This window comes from Lagopus muta, chromosome 13, assembly GCF_023343835.1.
Source record: "Lagopus muta isolate bLagMut1 chromosome 13, bLagMut1 primary, whole genome shotgun sequence".
NCBI lineage: Eukaryota > Metazoa > Chordata > Aves > Galliformes > Phasianidae > Lagopus > Lagopus muta.
The window spans coordinates 11,036,301-11,056,934 of NC_064445.1; the positions used below are offsets into that span (position 1 = coordinate 11,036,301).

At 46.1% G+C, this 20,634-nt stretch overlaps 1 protein-coding gene across 2 annotated transcripts; it reads right to left on the bottom strand.

The window, feature by feature from the left end:
* Positions 1 to 980: 980 nt before the first annotated feature.
* Positions 981 to 20,607, bottom strand: LOC125699784 (SLAIN motif-containing protein-like). Of its 2 annotated transcripts, none has more exons than XM_048959673.1 (9): positions 20,493 to 20,607; positions 18,303 to 19,030; positions 12,394 to 12,530; positions 10,387 to 10,536; positions 7,732 to 7,872; positions 5,878 to 6,195; positions 4,761 to 4,898; positions 4,292 to 4,604; positions 981 to 2,865 (listed from the first exon to the last, which is right to left on the bottom strand). In XM_048959673.1, the coding sequence occupies exons 2-9, from the start codon at positions 19,010 to 19,012 to the stop codon at positions 2,799 to 2,801; spliced, it is 1,974 nt and encodes a 657-aa protein (XP_048815630.1). In that variant the 5' UTR covers positions 19,013 to 19,030; positions 20,493 to 20,607; the 3' UTR covers positions 981 to 2,798. The 2 variants fall into 2 exon arrangements, with proteins under 2 accessions (XP_048815630.1, XP_048815631.1); XM_048959674.1 differs by lacking the exon at positions 20,493 to 20,607 and adding an exon at positions 20,023 to 20,285.
* Positions 20,608 to 20,634: the final 27 nt, after the last annotated feature.

A 20,634-nucleotide genomic window follows, 5' to 3' on the forward strand; every position in this document is an offset into this window, starting at 1 on the left:
GTATCAGCATGAGGAAGTTAGATATCCTCTTCAACTTGCAGAAATTGTTCACATTCAGTGAATAGTTACCGTGGTTGGAGGCAAAGAAACACTGCATCCTAACGATGTCTGCGAGGGCTTTGGAGACAATGCAGAATATTAAAATCTGAAGGAAATCACCCAGTATGAGAATGTCTAAAGGAATGAAGGGATTTATCCTGAATTAACACCTCATCAGTTCGGTAGCACTTACAGAGCTGAGTATTCTTTGTAGCACTTCTGATTTATGGACCAAAAGCAGAGGGCTGTCCTTCCTCAGAAGAGAGCCACCCTCAAGTGCTTGTCAGTATCAGGCTATATTCAAAATGCCCATGACTTTGAGCAGAAGCTCATCTCAGAACGAGACCCTGCTTAACTTTCTTGCTTGCTTCTGTGTTAGCCTCAGGTCTGTGTAGAAATGCCTACAGCAGCAGTTTGTTGTGTACATCTCATAGAAACAATATCACATACCTGGTAAGATTTAACTAGGATATAATGTTGAAATATTTAAACACTTTCACTTCTTCAGAAAGCTTTACTTTTCCTCAAGTATCTGACTGAATAGTAGCAGCTGTCTCAATTTCAGAGACTGCAGAAAAACGTCCTGCATGGAAAATGCAGACATGTTCCTACCTTTGGTGTACAGACCATAATAAAACCCTCCAACAATAGAAAAGTCTAACTGAAATGGTGCTAGTCTCTTATTTACTGTGCCAGTGCACAGAAAGGCGAGCTCAGTACAGTGAGTTTCCATCTCTTCCACCAGGCAGAAGTGTTTAAGAACCTTCTGCATGAAGGAAAAGCTTCAAGACAGCGCTAGCAACCTTCAGGGCTTTAGCATGGAGCAGGGAGAAGCCTCTTTGTCTGCTAATGGTCATCTCAGGCACTTTAACAAGTGACAGGGAGGGAAGCTGGGAGAAGGAGCAGAACTCAGTCACATCTGTCTGTCTTCTCATGTTATGAGCAGTTACCTGAGCCTTCCTTTTTGTCCTTTCACTGGCTGGAATTGGTTTCAAGACTTACAGGGGTATCTCTTTTTTTTTTTCCTTCCCCCAGGGTTTAGCAGTTGTTCTCAAGTGGAAGGGGGTTGTTTCAGCTTCAGGGGAATTATGGTATTCAGCTAATAGTGTAACAAAAAGAACTGCTGTTACTTCAGTTCTCATTAGCTTGCAGGTATCTCTTTCAAGAGGTGATAACTGTGGTCTCAACGTTTACACACCTGCCAAAGGCTGCTCCTGTGTAACTCTTCTCTCATCCCCTTACACAGAAAAGTCAGCTTATAGTGCAGTCAGTTCTGTGCCAGCATTATCTTCCAGGTGCATTAACTGTTCAGCAGTGGAACACATACATGAGACTAGTCTGGAGCTCATGAATTTAATACAACTATCTTTTTTAAAGCAAACACTGCAGAGAGGTCACTGCAAAGCCTAAATGGCTTCCAAGTTGCAAGTATTGCCTCACATACTTCATTTTGCTGAGGCCCCTTCTATAGAAGACATGAACTGAATGCTGTGACTTGTTTTCCTTTGGTAAAACTACCTCATTCTTATGAAATCCAAGGAGCTGAAAGATAAATAGCAATACTTACATCACAAAGCTCTGCCTATGTAAGCAGGTCTCCAGTGGAAGTCTCTTGATGGAGATGAAAGACTGAAGGAGACTTCTGCAGCCTCGTTCCTAGCACAAAAACACTCAGAGAGGCTCACTGTTTGAGTAAGGCAGATCTATTTCAGCACCATAACATTTTATTAAACTACACTATCAAAATCACATTGATGGCAGGGAGAATGTTGCTATCAGTGCATATTTTGTGTACTAAGACAGGAGTCAGAGCCTGCAGCACTTGCTGAGGAAAAGGATGTTGAAACAGAATGCTTCATAGCCAAAGAGACGGTAGAAAAACTCTTCTACAAAAAGGAGGGCAGTTAGGGGCGAGCTGAAAGACCTAAGGGCAACGCTTCAAGTCAAATCAGTCAGGGGAGCTACCTTTTAAAGAGTTTACCTGTCACTGGTGTTTGTTAGCTTCCTCTGAGATATGAAGATGGTGACAAACAGCAGTTTCCAAAGAGCATCCCCTGTCCCTGCAACTGGCTGCTTGCAAACCCACACAAATATTGTGTACTGCTCCTTCACTTGTGAACTGTGATGCACACGCTTGAATACAACAGCTCAAAGTAGACTACAGTTATAAAAACCTGCTTTGTCTCCTAGAACACACAATAAAAATTAGCAGAAATACATACTATACAGAAGTTAAAAAAAAAAAGTTGTTTCAAACAAATATTAGAGTACACCAGGTTGAAGTTAAAAAGTCTTACTTCTAACACCTATACAGCTATTTCTAGTCTCCCCCTGCCACTGCTGTGAAACATGCCCTAGCAGCTGCTGAAAGCTGCTGTGTGGCCCAAGCAGGACACCTGGCAGCCTTGTTATGGCAAGCATCCTGAGGAGCAGGTCCTAAGAAGTTGTTTTTTGTGACAGGCCTTCCGAAGGGCTGCAATTAGAGGTTACTATGAAATAAGGCTCTTTTCGGTCCTCGTATGAAGACTCGTTTCAGCAATGTGTTTGGAGCACAGTACTGCTCAGAGGACAGGCTTGTGCCAGAGTGCTGGAAGGCGAGGATAGTTTGCATTCAAGAGGAGAGGAGCTCTATATACACCAGTCCCAATGCCATGGGTCTCTCAAATAGAATATTGTTTTAAAATAACGTTCTCAAGCCCAGCCAGCTGGGGTTCTGCTTCACAGAGGTGTTTGGCAGTGCATCGGCGTTTTGGGTTGTGTCAGTAACACCCTTCCTTCCAGGAATCGTCCACAGTGCTTGGCGTGGTTTTTGCTGATTGAAGAAATCTGGTTTGGGAGACAAAGAATCACTCACAGCTACAAGAAACAACGTTTCCATTGATTGCACAGGAATGTGAGGCTTCAGCTTGCACTGGGCTTTTGCAGCAGCTGCCTTAGGACAACATCAGCACCTGCCCACCTCAGGTAAAATGCAGCAGCCTCTCCCCCCAGATCTGCAGCTACTTCAGCAATGACATATTTAACCTGCTGTGCTACATTATGAACACTATTGTGAGTTTTTTTCTCATGCCAGAGTCAGAATAAATACATTTTTCTGGCAAGAGTGGCTAAATACATGAAATAGCATCAGGCTGTATGCAGAGTACTGCTACAAGTTAAGCACTTACTGTGTTTTGTTTTAAAGTAGATACAATATGGGTTAACTTAAGGCTACAAAGGGACATCTACACATCAGAAAGTCACAATGCAATATTGCTTATCAATCTGAATCATAGATCACCAAGGTTGGAAAAGACCTACAAGATCATCCAGTCCAACCATCTGATGTAGAATCAGCTTAATTTCCCATTAAAAGTTTACATTAAAACTGCACTGCAAATAGCTGTAAAAAGAAAAAGTAGCTTTTGGCAATTTGGTAGGGGATTTGCCATACGTGGGAGTACAGCAGATGGCTGGGGATGATGGAATAAGAGAACACTTAGCTCTAATGGCACAAAGCACTCCGTGCATATAGTTGGTACAACCATTTTAAAGGCTGCTTTATTCCTTAAAGAGTTCATGCTCTGACTAAGGAGCAGTTGCTTTAGACTATCTACAGACTTCAGATGTCCACTGTTTAAATATTTAAGTATCCAATCATAAAAACTAAAGAGCTAGGAATAATTGTTCAAACCAATCTGATTGCATCACACTGAGTTAAAATACAGCCTCTCAATCAGTTCATTGTGCAACAAGGACACAAATTACAGGTCAGGGATACTTTGGGTTCTGCTTTCAAGCTTTTGAAAAGGGTATGAAGTTATTTTAATGACACAGGACAAATAACCAGGGTTTGTCCTAAGTATATGTCTATTATACCTACTTTTCAGATTCTTCTACAAACTCACTGGGCCTTGGAAACTGTCCTAGCTAAAGACGGAGGCAAAGTCAGTCATTCAGGAAGATTATTATATTCCCAGTAAAGAGAGTTCATTTTGGGAAGTATTTTGGGAAGATGCTTTCCTTCCTAAAGCCAGAGGTATGCACCAAATAAAAACATGCCATAATGTTCATCTCTTGCACAAATAAAGTCGAGCCCACAATTCAACCATTTCCCAATCAAATGGCTTAGGAGATATAATCAGTAGCCCTGCCTCAACTCTGTGCTTATGGCTCTCTTAAAAGAAATCCAAAATGAGTATTGCTCTATTAAAAAGTTTCTAATCTGCACAATAAAGGCAGGGATTGAAGCCTGCAAGGCTTGAAGTCTTACCTCTTGGACGGCGGCGTCAGCTTGCTCTTGGGCACTGAAGTTCCTCCAACAGATGTGCGTGCTTTCAGGGGTGCATTTTTTGCCACAGTGACCAAGCTTCTAGAAGTGGAACTGCCACTGGAAGGGCCTGTGCTAAGGGAAGATGCCTGTGGCTTTCGAACTCCGCTGACAGGAGCTGTGTAACTGCAAGCTTTCACCGGCTGCCTGGGTGTTAATAGAGAGTTTGTGCATGACCCAGCTTTCATTGGTTGTCGCACTGTTAGGGGAGACTGGCCAGCACTGGAGGAATACCTGAGCTTACTGGGAGCCAGACCTAGAAACGGAATGAGAAATAACAGCTCAGTATTTTAAGAACACAGCAGGGTACCGGGCCTCTTAAGGGCCTCCGTGTTTGTCAGGAAGTTTTAAACAGAAAAAGAGAAAACCAAACGATATCCACTACAGCAGTGTGTAGAAGTGCTGCACTGACTTGCTGATGGTTGCTGAATTCTTGAAAGTCGACTGCTGGGCACCTGCAGATCCGACTCCAAGCTGCGACTGCTTCTCACAGACTCCAAAGCTCGAAGGCTCGTCCTGGCCAGGTTGGGCATGCTGTGGCGCATCTCCTCTGAAATCAAGAGCAAGTTCACCATTGGCTGCTGCTGGTAGCAACCAAGATGTGTAACAGTATGGACTACTCCTAGAAAAATCCGTGCACTTAAGGTAGACAGGTGTGTAATTAATTCCAATCGACTATTCCCAATAAACAGCAGTTCTTGAAATGAACACTTCAAAAGCAGTGTGCCCAGGTGGCCAAGAAGGCCAATGGCATCCTGGCTTGTATCAGGAATGGAGTGGTGAACAGGTCTAGGGAAGCAATCCTGCCCCTGTACTTGGCACTGGTGAGGCCTCACCTCAAGCACTATGCTCAGTTCTGGGCACCTCAATACAGAAAGGACACGGAGAGGCTGGAGCAGGTCCAAGGAAGGGCAACAAGGCCTGTGAAAGGCTTGGAAAATATGCAATATAAGGAGAGACTGAAAGAACTGGGGCTGTTTAGTCTGGGGAAGAGGAGGCTGAGGGGAGACACTGTTGCTCTCTTCCAATATCTGAAAGGTGCTTACAGGGAGAGTGAGGTTGGTCTCTTCTCACTGGTGACAGGTGGCAGGACTAGGGGAAATGGCCTCAAGTTGCACCAGGGTAAGTTTAGGTTGGATATCAGGAAACTTCTTTGCAGAAAGGGTTGTTAAGCACTGGAATAAGCTGCCCAGGGAGGTGGTTGAGTCACCATCCCTGGATGTGTTTAAAATCCATCTGGATGTGGTGCTCAGGGACACAATTTAACAGCAGGTTGTTAGAGTAATTGGTCATGGTTAGACTCGATGATCTTTAAGGTTTTTTCCAACCTGAGTGATTCTATGATTCTATCATCAGACTCTTCAAGATTGTTTTTCCCTTCCATTAACATAACTGTGCCATTAAAATACAGAAAACTAGTATGACTAGTGGCCCTGGCAGGAAAAAAACGATTCCAAATAGTTCTGTTATCCAAGCAAAACAGACACACGTTTTAATTACCCAATGTCAAAAGCTCACAACTGGCTCACCTTCACTGCTGCCATACTTCAGCCGGTCCTGCATCGGGCTTTGCACAGATCTCCGCGGGGGACGGATACGGGAGGCGGAGGCCCTGCTATAGTCTGCACTGGAAGAAGGGGACTGACATCTGGGAGAGCTGAGCGGAGACGGTGAGTATCTGTGAGCACTGCGGTACGACAGGGAACAGTCGTAATCGTCCTCGTCCTCCAGGCTGTAGGTGTCGAACTCCTGGTCGCTGTAGGTACCCCTGCGCAGGGAGTGCAGGGAGGCGCTGGAGCTGCGGCGCGATACGGACGCTGAGCTGGAGGCGCAGTCCTGGCGGAGACCTGCAGGGGGGTGGTAATGCAGCTCCACGTCATCCCACCTCACAGCAAAATCTCCCCACCTGCGTGCAGCGCTACGTCAGAAGCCACAATTCTGCTGGTCGTTCATCTCACTTTGGAAGGAGGCCTGGGCTGATTTAACTATCTTAGCAAAGATGTTCTCAGCATATTGGATCTCTAAGCTGGAATAGCGTCACCTGTATCAGTACTGTGTCAGAGTGAAGGGTTAATATTCAAAATGACCCAAATTGCTCCTTGTGTCACATACACAAGTAGCAACACTGCCAGAGTGCGCATTACTATACAAGCTGTTAGGTAAAATACATACATGAGTTTAATTTACAGCATGAATATTTTAGTGCAATTAACGTGCACCCACCTGCATTGCAACAGGTTGAAGCACAGATCTGAACTTTCGCCTTGCAAGCAAAGAAATACCTGCTTCTCATTGTCTGCCTCTGCCTGGCTTCCTTGTAGCTCCTCACCCAACTGGTGCCCTTATAGAAGCTTTCCTGCCTACCCAAACACAACCACTTCTTACCAGTAACTCACTTAGCAAACTGGTTGAAGGGACTTTTAAAAAAAAATGAGCCAGTTCACATTCTGAAAAACTTCTTTTCTCTCTACAAAAAGCACTCATTGGAAGGAAAACAGAACTTCATTCTTATTTCTCGTGAATCTAATGATGAATTTGCAGAGGCCAACAGATCCAACTGCTTTGTTCCACCTCAATCTTCAATTAGGACCTTATTCAAATCCCACTGAGGTCAACAGAAATTCCAACCAATGATTTAATGGGAGCTGCATCAGGGCCCTGAAATCCCCCCATGCTACAACACAGATGCTTTATGCCTGGTTGAATTTGCAGAGCCATCTCTGAGCATTTTAATTTAAATTGTAATTTCAGCTCTTTCAGTTTTAGTACTTTCAAACTCTGGGTTTGACTCAACACAGCAGCAAACACAGCTTGTAACATTCAGTGCTCCAGCCAGCTTCCAATGTGATTTCAGACTGCAGTCAGGCAACTTCGCTCCAAAAAGAAATAAACTTACAAGGGAAACACTTAGCTGGGTTATTTTTTCAGCTGGAACACTTCCCCAAACCTACACACGCTGCAGCTGCACGGCTGCTCCAGTTGGCTAAGCAAGGTAACAGCAACCAGACCGGTAACTGCAGGCAGCTGCTGCCACTGCCCTGAAACGCTCACAAAACACCACCTGTATTTGAGAGGCAGCTGGGATAGAACAGTTTGAAGGCAGAAGGCTGCTGGTATGTTTACCACGGCGGGGGCTTTGGATAATATCTTCATGACCATCCTCTGCTCTAGGAGGTTTAATCTTGAGAATGCTGCACCACTGCTAAGTTGTAAGTGGCAATTTGTGGCTGTGGACTTTTGAAAGGAAGCCCTAGCAAAACACAAACATTTCAAATGATCTATTAAACCTTTTTGTTGTTGGGGGGAGAGAAGAACAGCTGAAATGCACCTACTTTTCTCTACAATTCTAAGACTGTACCACAAAGGAAATGGCTGTCACGTACTTTCTTCCTGAAGGCGTGCCATAACCTGGACATCAGTCAAGTCCTGCAGCTTATATCCCATGGAGATGGAGTCATCAGATGTGCTCAGCTCGCTGTCCACAGATGACTGTGAGCTCAGTGCAGAATGCATGCTTAAATAACCTGTAGGAGGGAAAAGGAAGAACAGAAGAAGCATTCAGGCATCCGCATACAAAACAAGGTTGAGCAGAAGAGCATTTATCCCTGTACTAACAACCAGTGCAGTTACAAAACTGAGGTCTGATGGAAATAATGAAGAAGTTAGCAGTGACATGAGAATACCCTGCTCAGCTTTTTAACCTGCAGTTCTAAGGAGGCAGATGGTCTTTGGGTAGGGAGAAATTTGCCACCTTCTGGACAGAAGGCAACATAGATGTTACTGCTAAGTCTGAGCTTACAAATCGTTTTTCTAAGGTCAGTATTCATTCTTTCTGCCTGTTTTGAGAAAGGGACACCTGCTGGTCTAGATATTAAGCAGAAGTTGCAGGATGTGTCTGCCAGGGTGTCAGCTGGCAGCCGAAGGACAAAAAGGATCCAAGAGGCTTTCACACTGCGGTACCTCAAAAATCAGTCCCACACATTGCTTCTGTAAAGCACAGTTTATGCAGGGTTACCTCTTCCTCATCCTTGAGGTTTATCTGTTTCCTTCCTCTTATCATTAACTACGCTCTCACAGTGCAAGATAGAACAGGCGACAAAACCTTTACAAAAACCAAACTGGAAGGATCTTTCTCCCAGTGAAGTTTTCCATACATCAGGCACGAGAAAGAGGAACAAATAATTTTCCTTCAGAACAACGATGTAAAAAACCATCATCATCATCAAGTGCAGAATGCTACCTGCTAGCACTCCAGTTTGAAGATGCTCACAGATGCAGAAGTAGAAAAGTAACTGTGGCATAAGGGCTGTGTGTGCATGGCACAATACGTGATGCCCTCCAAAGCAAGGCACTCCAGCACTGAGACTGAACTTACTACTGAGGGTTGCACCTGTGGGATGCAGTATAATGAAGAACTTCAGGTGCTGCAGAAATACTTCACTCTGATAAAAAGAGGAAGGCTGATGCTCTGATGCAAGGAACAGCTAACGACAGAGCTCTGAGTGCTGAGCATCAGTTCAAAGCCAGGAGAAGGATAACAGACTCAACTTGTATCAGTTCCATACCACTGCTTTGCATGGTACAGCTTGGAACAGTTGGCAGAGTTCAAATTTAGGCGCTGATATTATTTGGAAACGCTCGGTGGCAACAGAAGCACAAAAAAATCACCTCCAGTAAGAAAGAAGATGGGGAAGAAGAAATTAAGAACAATTTTATGGACCGTAGGAATCATTCATCAACTGCCCTTCAAGCGTTTCATTCTGCTGACAAAACAACATTAGTAAAAAAAATAAATGAGTGAGAGATGTGGGGTGAAGGCAAAGTTCCTCCTGTCACATTCTGAGTGCCCACCAGAACAGCTCCCTATGGCAAAAGCAGGAGCAATACCAGGCCAACACTGAGCTCTTTGAAAGTGGAGTACACACACTGCATGTACAAAAACTGCCAGGAAAAAAAAACAAGTTTCCTGATACCAACCAACCTCACAAGAAAGACAAGGAACCTTTCTTTTAGTACAGATAAAAGAAATTGATTTAGAGCTTTTTCCCCAGAGATTTCAACTTGTGAACATAACCAGGTGCAAGTGCATCCTTCTGTTTACAAAACAGAGGCCAACGTTCATTTCTATTTACAGCAGATCTCCTGCAGCTGGGAAAACACATCTGCAAGGCATTGCGTTGTTTCAAAAAAGGTTTGTTCAACATCAAGTTTCAGGCCTGAATCTGTTAACATGCTTTGTTTTTAAACATGCAAATTAGGATACAGTGATCCCACAAAGGGAAAGAGGAGAAAAAACAAGGAAGATTCTTTTGATAAGGAGCCAACAGGCAAAGCTTTTGGACTTAAACAGACCGTGAACTGCATCAGGATAAATGACGCTCCTTGACAGAGCCTACATGGACCCTCCAGGCAGCAGCTTACAAGCAAATGCAGCCTAGAGGCCAAGGCATTGAGGAGAAGCTTTGTTATTATAGCCAATGCAGCCTTTCAACAGGAATTTTGTTGGAGTTGCCTGTGAGTTAGGAAATCCTACCCCAAACACAACTAAGTCTGATGGAGAGCTTTTGCTGTTTGCCTTTAGTTGTTCACTCACCCCATATGAAGACTTGCCCTGGAAGCTGTGCCTTCTCTAACAAAGCACAGGGCTTCTTTTTTTTGTCGCCCACATTAACCAATATTTTCAAAAGAAGCTTCGTAAGCTTTAGAAAATAAAACACACACACACAAACCCAACCAGAATCCAAGTTACTTTATATAACTATTACCTACATACCATAACATTATTCAAGACCAAAGTGGGTCAGTTTAAAAATATATTAAACGCTCTAAAAACAAAACCACAATATAGCTACAAGACATTTAGCATGCAAGGAGGTTTTCTCCCACATAATAGATGAAATCTGGGTAAGAAAGCAAATTAAAGTGAGAAAACCCCATGGGTGGACTTACAGCTCTTGACAGTTTTTCCCTGTGTCCATTAGTAACACTCCTTGCATTTTAAACACCACAGGTTGCACTGCTCTACTGTCATGCCATACCTGAGCTGCCACAGGTTAGTAGTGCTTTGTTAGTCGATTTGAGATGCCCAGGAGAGTTTAGTGCATTGCTACAGGAGCCTGTCTCTGTATTCAAATTATGTGCACTTGGTGAGGCCAGAGGACTGCAATACAGGTTTTTCCATCTACTGGCTAGAAGGAAAAATACAGAAAAGCCACAAAGGTTATCAAATTGTGTTTCAAAACAAACAGTAAAAGATAAAGAAAGGCATAAGGTCAAACAAGACTATTAAATGTCGTAGAAGACGGGCTTGGACTGAGGCTTCCTGCTGGCAGCAGGCAGAAGGCAACACAGCAGCCCTTCCCTTGGCCTCCTCTCCCCTCTGCTTTGTTCTGACACATTTGAAGAACTCCAGGAATAACTTCTGACAAACTCTGCTTTGAAGATGTTCCACGTTCCTGCAAGTTTCAGTGCTGGTCTTCGAAGGCGGCTGTTTTCATAAACACCCATCACTGTTACACCTTCCTTTTAAAGAGCATCACTGAGCTTTAAGTTTTATTTTGAATTCCTAACGATAGAATCAAAAACATCAAACCATAAAAAACGGTGACTTTAGATTAAAAGGAGAGCAAATGAGTGTGAAAAACAGCCATTCGGAAACATTCATTCAGTGCAGGCACTTGCATGCGAGTTACAGAAACACTCCCAAAGGCAGGCAGCAGAGCTGGGCACGTCCATGCTCACTGAATGTGGAAATGTGCAGCTGCAACACTCAGGTAATGATTCTCTATGTGATCTGCACGTTTCCAATTGCCCACCACACCCTCGCAATGAGGAGAACAGTAGCAAGGAAAATCAATGAGGGTTCACTATATGAGCAGCTGTAGGTTCCCCTCTGCTAACAAATATTAACTGTTTTTAGTTAAAAAGGAGAGGGTCTGCCAATAAAGCCCAACACATTTTGGTGAGGAAGCAAAGAGTTAATCAAATGAGCCCTCATTTAAATTGTTAAGTGCAGATGTTTTATAGAAGCAAATGAAGTTTGAGAACAAACAGTGGTCAGTTATCTTAAATCAGGAATTTCAAGGCTAAGCAGCTGCCTGTACAGGAAAGCTGTATGGTAGACAAAGATGCACAACACAGAGACGTGTTATTTGTTCTCTTTAGCCCCATCAGTGCCTTGGTTATCTGTGATTCAGCTCAGTGCAACTTTAAATTCAAACCAGGAGCATATGTGAAAAGACAAAGGTGGGATTACCCACCAGATGTTTTCCAGGTGATGTACTACAGACACGTAGAAATGAAACAACCTCCTCCCCTGTGTGATGGGGTAAACTATGCATCCATTCCAAGAGCTTTTACATCAGAGAACCGTTAACATGGGATTGAGCCTTCTGTGCTCTGGGAAACATCTGTGCACCCCATTTTAGGGGATGGTAAAACTGGAGGAAAGAATGTGCCCAACTCACACCATTTCTTCAAGTTACAGATTTTAATACTTCTTTATCGTAAGTTCTTAGCATCAGACAACTATTTTACCCAGGTAATAACGTAAGAGAAAGCAAAAGTGATCAGCACTGGAAACACTCAACCATACTAGAACTTTTTACATAGAAAAGAAAGCTTTAATGATAGATTTAATATAGTCACCCCAAAACCACACTTTTTCCTACATGTTTTTATATTCAAGGTCTCTAAGTATCAATGGGCCTCAGTTAGGAGTTTGAAAACTGAAATGTCTTTCAGTGGTTTTAGGGTTTGTACATAAAAAGACGCACGGAGGCAAGGCACAGGAGCGAGGCTGTGCAGTCCATCACTTGTAATCAACACGGCATTGTTTACAGAACAAACTCTTACCTTCACCAGCTGATAGGGTGTCACGCAGTGCTGTACAAACACACAGCAAGAGCACAACAACCCAGCGTGCCGCCCCTACAGATATCCTGCAGTGAGGTGACCGCAGACTTCGCGTCTCTTATTTTATTGCTCCTCAAGCATAGAAAGCAGGCAGGTGGAAATGAAAGCCGCGATGCTCGTGGTTTACATACCTTGGTCCAGCCTGCTGATGAGAGTCCGGCAGGCGGTTTCTGTCTCAGGGCAGGGATTGTCCAGCACCTGCCGGCACCACAGCAACGGCGAGCCTGTCTTCTGATGGACAACAGATTTCCTCGGGGACACATACAGCCTTTGGGAGGACAGGAACAACGCTCGTTAATTAACTCACGCACCAACCTCAGGAGAAGCACTTACAGAAGCGACAGAAAAGTTATCCCAACTAAGAGGGAAAAGATTAAATTGCAAACTGTGACCCGGAAAGCAAATTGATCGGCATGGCCATTGAACTCTAATTTAGAGACTGCTTCACAGAGAAATACGTGCACAGCTGCCAAAAGGCAAGGTTCAAGCCTAGCATGCTAAACTACTGCTGAAACTAAGTTGTTGAGCACCCATTTCCATTTGGCTTGCTGGCCATCATCTGTCACCCCTTCCTTCAGCTCTCCCACCCAAAAAACATGTGTGAATGAGATGACAAAAGCTGGTAAGGGTGAGGAGCTAATTCCATCTTCTTCATCTTCTTTTAGCAGCCTAACTGCTTTTAATGGTTTGTTTGTTTAAACACACATGCACACAAAAAAGGCACAGCTCTATACTGGGAAAAACCATTTAATTAAAAGCTTTAGAGACCTTTGAGCAATTAGAAAGTAGAACTTGGAGTATACCAACTTTTCTTTTGTAGGCTAAGCTTCTGACAGCTGTAATGTACCTAGCATCATTTTGCACATACAAACAGGATAAGCCTTATGTATAACCAGATTTAATCAGCTTACGGTCTTGGATGACTTACAGCTGATCACCTGTAAAGCAGCACCTGAACCATTTCGGAAGCACACAGCTTCTCTCCTGAAATGCCATGAGGTGAGCTCCCTGCACGCCTGCACACACACTGACTTCACCATCAGAGTGCCACCCAAACAGCCCTAATTCAGTCTGTGCAGCCACGGCTCACCCAGGAGTTTGTCTGTACCAAACTTTACATAAAACCACATGCAAAATAAAAACAACTCCAAAAGCTACTTTGCCATCGACAAAGGAAATGCTGAGAAACGTCAACACGAAGATTCCTGTATGTACAGCACTGTCTTTTATGACAGACCTCAAAAGCAGATCTTGCTGTCTGTGTACCAAGCAGGCATTACAACTGCTCTGACTGAATAAAAGAGAAAGAAGAGCTCTCTCCCTGGGTTTATTTCACAGTTCAGACTGAAAAAGCAGCATAAAAACCAAAAAGAGGCCAGCAGCCTCCTTAGGGCAGGGCAGGTCACACTGCTCCCTGCTTATTTTAGATTATGGGAGACAACCTTGCTCCACTTTGGGAAGTCCTCACGCTGCTCCGCTCCTCCTCAGAGGTTCCTCGTCGTGATGCTTCTCCCCAGGAGCACAGCAGCTGAGAATGATGGCACTGGAGCAGAGCAGAGCAGCCCATCCTGCAGGCAGCCAAGGGCTCATTCCTCAGCTGACAGCTCTATTGGCCACAGATGGTCTCACTTATAAATTAACTAAACTCAATTAAGTAAAGACAACTCCATTTTTCAGAGCACTGCCAGGCAATTTATAGATGTCTTCTGAGGAATCCTGGCTTGATTTCAGTGTCAGTTTTGCTCTTTTCCTTTTTAGCAGCTCTGGGAAGGCCATAAGTTGCAAAGCCTAACACAAAACTCAGAAAGGGACACTGAGCAAATAGGTACAGTTTGATATATCAGGATTTGCTGTGTAATTCATCAAATATCAATGAGATTTTCTACTGTGCCTATAAAGAAATCCTCGGGCAATGCATGCTTAGTTCCTCCTCATTACTGCCCACGTTTTCCTGTTCCATATGAAGTATGCTGTGAAGTGCACCTTTGGTAAGGGGAAGGCACTTAGTTGTGCAGCCAGCACAGTGTGAGATTCTGCACAATTCACAATATGCAATATTTGCACATGCCAGCTCACTAAAAGGAGAAAATCCTCCAGAGATTTTTCTCCTGGGGTTCGCTTTGTAGGAGGATGGATGAAGCTAATAACCACTCTCAGCTGATTTTGAATGTACCACCTTAAAGAACAGCCTCAAGAATCTCAGAAATACTATTATGGCAACCTTCTGAAATTGCACACTTTGCTATGAAAGCTTCCTCACACTTTGGCAACACATCAGTTCAATTACAAGAAGGCAAGCCAGCAGTGATTGCACATTAAGGTCAGAGCCATACAGAGCATTTACACCAGTCCAAATGCAGACTGCAAGATGAGAATTAAGACTGCAGAAAGAGCTGTGACCAATTGATTTCCAAGTTAAATCAGAAACAAAACGAATCTCAGCTGTTACAACACACCTGGTTTATTACACATCACCTGCAGCAGCACCAGCTGTAGCTGTTCCAAATATGCTACACACAATAGCCATCTGGGATGCAAGGAGAACCTGAGGTAGCTAAATACATTCAGAACAATGGAGATGTAGGTGCACCTTTCTAGGGTACACCTAAATTTCTCTATATCATGTGTAATTCAAGGCACTCACGTTCTGCTCCTTTCCATGACAGCCTTTGGAGATTCAGACCTAGCACTGTGCTTCTACTGTTCCAGCACCAACCCTAACACTGCTGCCGAACAGAAATGCCAATAACAGCAGTGAAAAAACACTGTCCAGGTGTTGAGAGAAGAGAAACAGGAAAGGAAAGGAGAAAAGTCCTCGCACAGAACAGCTCAATTCGCAGTGTGAGCTTTCATTCCCAAAAAACAGCATCTGCAGAGAGAAACTAACACTGCGTAGCGAATCCCAGAAGAGGCACTGCTTCTTTGTGTCTGTCTGGTGAGTATCTGCTGGTCAAAACACCAAAAATCGAGGCACCAAGGCAAAGCAGCTCTGAACGCTGTGTTAGCTTAATGTTCTGACGTGAGTCTGCAAGGCAGCGCGGGATGCTGTGAGCACTGCACTACAGCACCGCCACGGCACCGAGCAGCTCCTGCAGCTCTCATGCAGCACATCTGTCCTTGTGCCGTGGCAGTGCATGAGAGCAGACAGCACAACCGCCATCAGAATGGCTTCCTGCAGCTAAGCAAAGGCACATTGCGTTGTTAAAACAAGCCAGGCAAGGGGAAATGTTTCTAAGTCATCAACGTGTTAATGCAATAGAGGCAACTGATACAGCTAAAAGTACCCCAGCAGCTTTTCTCAAGTCTGAAAAGCTTGCAAGTTCCTGCTGCTAACTCATGCACTTTTTGGCAAAGAAGGATCACAGAACTACTGCACGGCCTCTGGAATGTACTGAGCGACTGCAGCTCTCCCCCAGCCCTGTCCCCAGGACACTGAATTGGTGCAACACCTGAACTCTGCACGGGAATCACACCTCCATTGGAGGGAACGTCTCCCAGAGCTCTCCCATGGCTCTGTGATGTGAAAGCAGCTGACAACAACACCCCATTCAAACAGGAGACAGCACGGAGTGAAAGGCACAGCTTGTTTTCAGCTGAAATTCAGGATCTGGGGAATGGAAACCCTGTGAGGCCAATCCAGAAAGCAGAAAGAGTGAAGTTGTTCAAGATGTTCAAGACCTGCCTGGATGCCTACCTGTGCTACCTGGTTTAAGGAACCTGCTTTGGCAGGGGGGTTGGACTCGATGATCTCTGGAGGTCCCTTCCAACCCCTACAATTCTGTGATTCTGTGAAGTCTGACCTCTTCAATACTTCTACCATTTGTTTCTCCCTTTTGTGCAAAGTCTCACTCACAGGAAAGCTTTGTGTTTCAGGGGTGGCTGGAATCCGAATTATCCTGCTGCAATTCCAATCACATTGGAAAAGCGAGGGACCATTTGCAAAGCACAGAACAGGCAGCATGGGAACACATAACAAAATGCCCAACACAAACCATGGCGTGAAGAACAACGAGCTCCATTCACAGACAAAACACAACGCAGCCGTTACACACAGAGAGCCGGCAGGGATGAAAACAAGGCAGAATTTGCTTGCCTATCTGGTAGCTCCCCTCTGCCCTCCCACAGCTGGGGAGCTGACGTGCAGAATGAGGAGCGGGCTGGAAACCAATATGGGGCAGGGCCCAACGCAGCCAGCAGCACACGATGCCCACGGCTGCCGGATTGGCTTCGGGGAGATTTACAATTTTGAACAGCTATTTGAGAAAGCGACCTGAGGAAACAAGTCAAGGGACAGAGACCCAGCAGTACTGAGTTACAGTCACAGTGTGCAGCGCCCTACCTCATGTTTCACCCATCCCACCCATCTGTATGTTACACAAGGCCAGCTCTGCCAATGCCCTGCGGTTATGGGAAGGTGGGGCGGCCAGAAGGACAGTGCTGGTACAGCTGTGGTAGGGGTGGGAGAATGCAAAGCCACTGTCAGCTTCCCAGATACTGCCCAAAGTCAGAACTACCCACGTATACACGATGCGCTTCAATCGCAGCTGCAGCTTCTTTCCTCACGTATAATATTTTAATTGACTGCCAAAATAACAATACAGTAAGCTGCTCACTCTGACTAATGCACTGCCTGACATGTCTGGTTATTGCTGCTGTCCAGGCTGTGCAAAATCCCACCAATCAGCAAAGCCACCTTATTAAAGTTGCTCCTAAATCCGTAAAGCATTCGGGGTTTTCTCTTTAAATAAAAAAAGCCCACAGACCCACTGCTATCTGGCTCCTGCTGACAGGACCGTGTGCGGATCTGCCAGTGCACGAGATGTTCATAAGAGAATGTGAGATATTCAGCAATAAGCACAGACCTTCACTACTGGTACATTATGTACATTAGCTCCCACTTTCACACTCGATAGAGAAGAACATAAGCCACCAACTCAAGAAAATATCAACCAACTCAATGGCTGCACTGCCCAGCATTTGCTGCCTGGACAGATCTCCAGCTGTGCCTGCTTTCTTTGTCAAGACAACCGAGTTCTGACCGCCCAGGAGAAAAACCACATTCATCGATTTAGAAGAGCACTTCTAACTTAACACATTCCTTTCCAAAACTGATGCTGAAAATAAGTCTTCCCTCATCTTGACATCAGAAAAATGCTTTCGCCTGGTTTTGAGTAAAATTTGCAATTCAGATTTGAGCTGACATCATTAAGTTACCGAGCTCTATTCCATCTACAAACAAAAGATTATCCTCAAAAGAGCTAACAAATTTTTTTAGCAACCAATCAGGAATGCTGTCTTCACTGCCAGATTCACCTCCAGCTGAATAAGCTGGAGACACAATTTGCAGATCCCTGAGGCTATCCTAACAAACTCTTAATTTTCAGAACTCTGGGTAAATCCTTACACCGCAGCTTCTGCACAAGAAGAAATTACTCTCAAACTTCAGCTAGCTTTGGCAGGGCACTGGAAATTCATCTGCTGGTTTATCAAACAGGCTCTAACCGAGGCAGCTGGCAGAGTCCCACAGAGTGAGGGCAGTTAAGGATTACATCATTGATCTGTTTCAGAAGACGTCTGTGAACAAAAGAAACCAGCTAACTGCAAAGAAACCAGGTTCAGGAAATGGAAGCGTATTGTCATCTTAGATTCTACCAAAAGGCAGCTTCCCAGCGTTCTGAGCTGGCTGTATTACCAAATCCTTATTTAAATACAGCATCTGATGCTTATGCATAAAAAGATTAAAAATTCACTGCGTTATCCATAAAGACATTAACAGGGAAAGGAATTTTTATACGCATGCTTCAGCAGCTTAAAGGGGAAAAGTTCAGCCTTATAGCTCAACACATTTAGGGGAAAAAACGTTCCGGAACAGTGGTCTTAAAATAAGAACAATCAATAATGAAGTTGCATTCTTGCTGCTGAAATCAAAGCGGTCTGTAGGAACCACATGATATCTTATAATAAAGATTGCATGTTTAACCATAGGAACTCACTGCAGCACTGCAAACCCTACCTATTACCAAAGTTTCAAAATACATACCAGCTATCTTCTTCTTCATTGCAGTTCTCAAGTTCCAGCACTTTCACTTCATCCAGAGCCGTGTTATTCAAAAGGCTTTCTATATCTCCACATTTTTTGTTGGGATTTTGTTGGCTTGTTTTAACCGTGGGCTCAGTACCTGCAATGACCAGGTTCCCCATCAGCTCCGTGCTATTACTCCTATCCACACGTGACGAACACCTCACGTTATCATCAGTCTTCATCTCCACCTTACACGTGTCAGACGACAGCTCCCCAGGGGCACTGAGGCAACCGTACTGCGTTTGGGCACCTATGTCCTTTTTGAAGCAGTTGTTCTCCCCCTCCTCTTTTCGGATTTTGCTCAATTTGCTGTGCAGATCTGCCATGATTTGCAATTCTTGCTTCTCGGCCATGGCGTTGATGCTGTTGTTGATTTCCATCCCGTTGAGCCCAGAGTCGTGGTTATCCACGCCGGCGCGCATCTCGCTCTGCAGCGCTGTGCCAAGCACACTCCTGCGACTCCTCGTCCTCAGGTGCTGGTTCTGGATCTCCAGCCTCCTCACCAGCTCCTGCAGCTTCCGCACCTCCTCCAGCTCCGGGCCCACCTCGCCGGGCACAGGCTCTGTGCCAGGGCCCATGGCGGAGCTCTGCGTCGGCCCTCGCCCCACGTCAGGCTCCAGAGCACGGTCCTGCTGTATGAGCGGGGCGCTCCCAGGAACCACCATCATCTGAGACACACCGCTTCGCTGCGAGACAGGAAAAACACGTCAAGCCTACAGAAACGTGCGCAGTATTGCAAAGAAATGTGACTTGAACGCCAAAAAATGTCAACTTTCATAAGAATAAGCAAACTGAATTGAAAAACCTAGCAAAAAAGAACAAATGAACGCCTTTTAGGAGGAAGTTTTTCACATGGAGGGTGGTGACGCACTGGAACAAGTTCTCCAAGGAGGCTGTGGATGCCCCGTCCCTGGGGGGATTCAAGGCCAGGCTGGATGTGGCTCTGGCAGCCTGGTCTGGTGGTTGGCATCCCTGCACATAGCAGGGGGTTGAAACTAGATGGTCATTGTGATCCCTTTCAACCCAGGCCATTCGATGACTCTATGATCCTAGAACATAACACCTTTAAACACACGCACTAATTATTTTATCCAGCTCGGATGTGTAAGTGCTCTGCTGCAAATCAGAGCAGATAAAAGGACGCCGATTTAATCACGCACAGCAGTTCAGCTTCCATCTGTTTACAAATGAAACACACGAGAAAAACACCGACCGAGCAAAGTCAGGAAGCACAATTAGCAAAGTACTGACGTCAGATAATGACAGCACGAAGCAAGCGGCAAAAACAGCCTTTGTTCGCTCCCAGGTTTCCCCTGCAGAAACACACACACACATACACACACGCGACGTTTGCAGACACAGCGGTGAGCCGACACAGAGCTGCTCCCAGCGATGCCTACGGACAGGAGCCGAGCAGAGCTCAGCACCGCCGCTATTTTACCGGCACGTTTTGCCGCTGCAAGCCGAGACGGAGGCAACTGCTCTGATGCCAACACAGCAACAAAACCACGGGTAAGCAAATTGCAGCACGGATTGGGTATCCCGGTAAGTTTTACACGGGGAAGCCATCTCTTCGATCGGCTGTGCCGGCCGGGGAGCGTGCCAGAGGCTCGGCTCAAGCTGCGGACGCGCTCGTGCTCCGCGGAAGCCACGAGGTGCCGGGTTCAGCTTCACGCACCGAGCGACTGAGTGAACAGCGATTTCCCCCTTCCCCGGCGATCCACGAGAGCCCTCGGTCTCGATATGTTTCCGAACCGACTCCTCCCCGAAAAGCCCCGGCTACCAGAGGAGCTCGCACGGAGCGAGTCGCGCACAGCCCGGACCGCAGGGCTGCACGGGCTGACACGCCGCTGCCACCGCAGCACGCGGCCCCGCGCCGCCCGGCTGACAAAGGGAGCGGCGGGAGATAAACCGGTCCGCGCCGAACGCCGTGACGGACCGACCGACTCTGCGGCGAAGCGCCGCTCAGCGGGACAGCCGGGCGCCGCCGGCGGGGGACCGAGGGGGCGCGGGGAACCGGCGCCGCGGGGAGGGGCCGCCGCGACGGGCCGGGGCGCGGGCCGGTCCTACCCAACCGAACGGAACCGGGCCCGGCCCGGCCGAGCCCGAGGCTCCGGCGCCGCTTCCCTCCCGCCCCCTCGCACGTACCTGCGGGCCGCCGCCGCTCCTTCCTCCGGCGACGGACGGAGCCCCGCTGCCGGGCGGGAGAAGGGCGCCGCCGCCGCGCGCGCATTCGGGCCTCGGCCACGCCCCCTGCCTTCCGCCGGCGCGCGTGCGCGGGGCTGAGAGG

What these genes read in the sequence shown, in the direction of transcription:
- LOC125699784 (XM_048959673.1), bottom strand. Translation starts at nt 19,012, where the DNA reads ATGATGGTGGTTCCTGGGAGCGCCCCGCTCATACAGCAGGACCGTGCT. An exon ending in GAAGTATGGCAGCAGTGAAG is followed by an intron (nt 4,899 to 5,877) that starts GTGAGCCAGTTG and finishes TCTTGATTTCAG; the next exon opens with AGGAGATGCGCCACAGCATG. An exon ending in CTGACGCCGCCGTCCAAGAG is followed by an intron (nt 2,866 to 4,291) that starts GTAAGACTTCAA and finishes CTCCCAAACCAG; the next exon opens with ATTTCTTCAATCAGCAAAAA.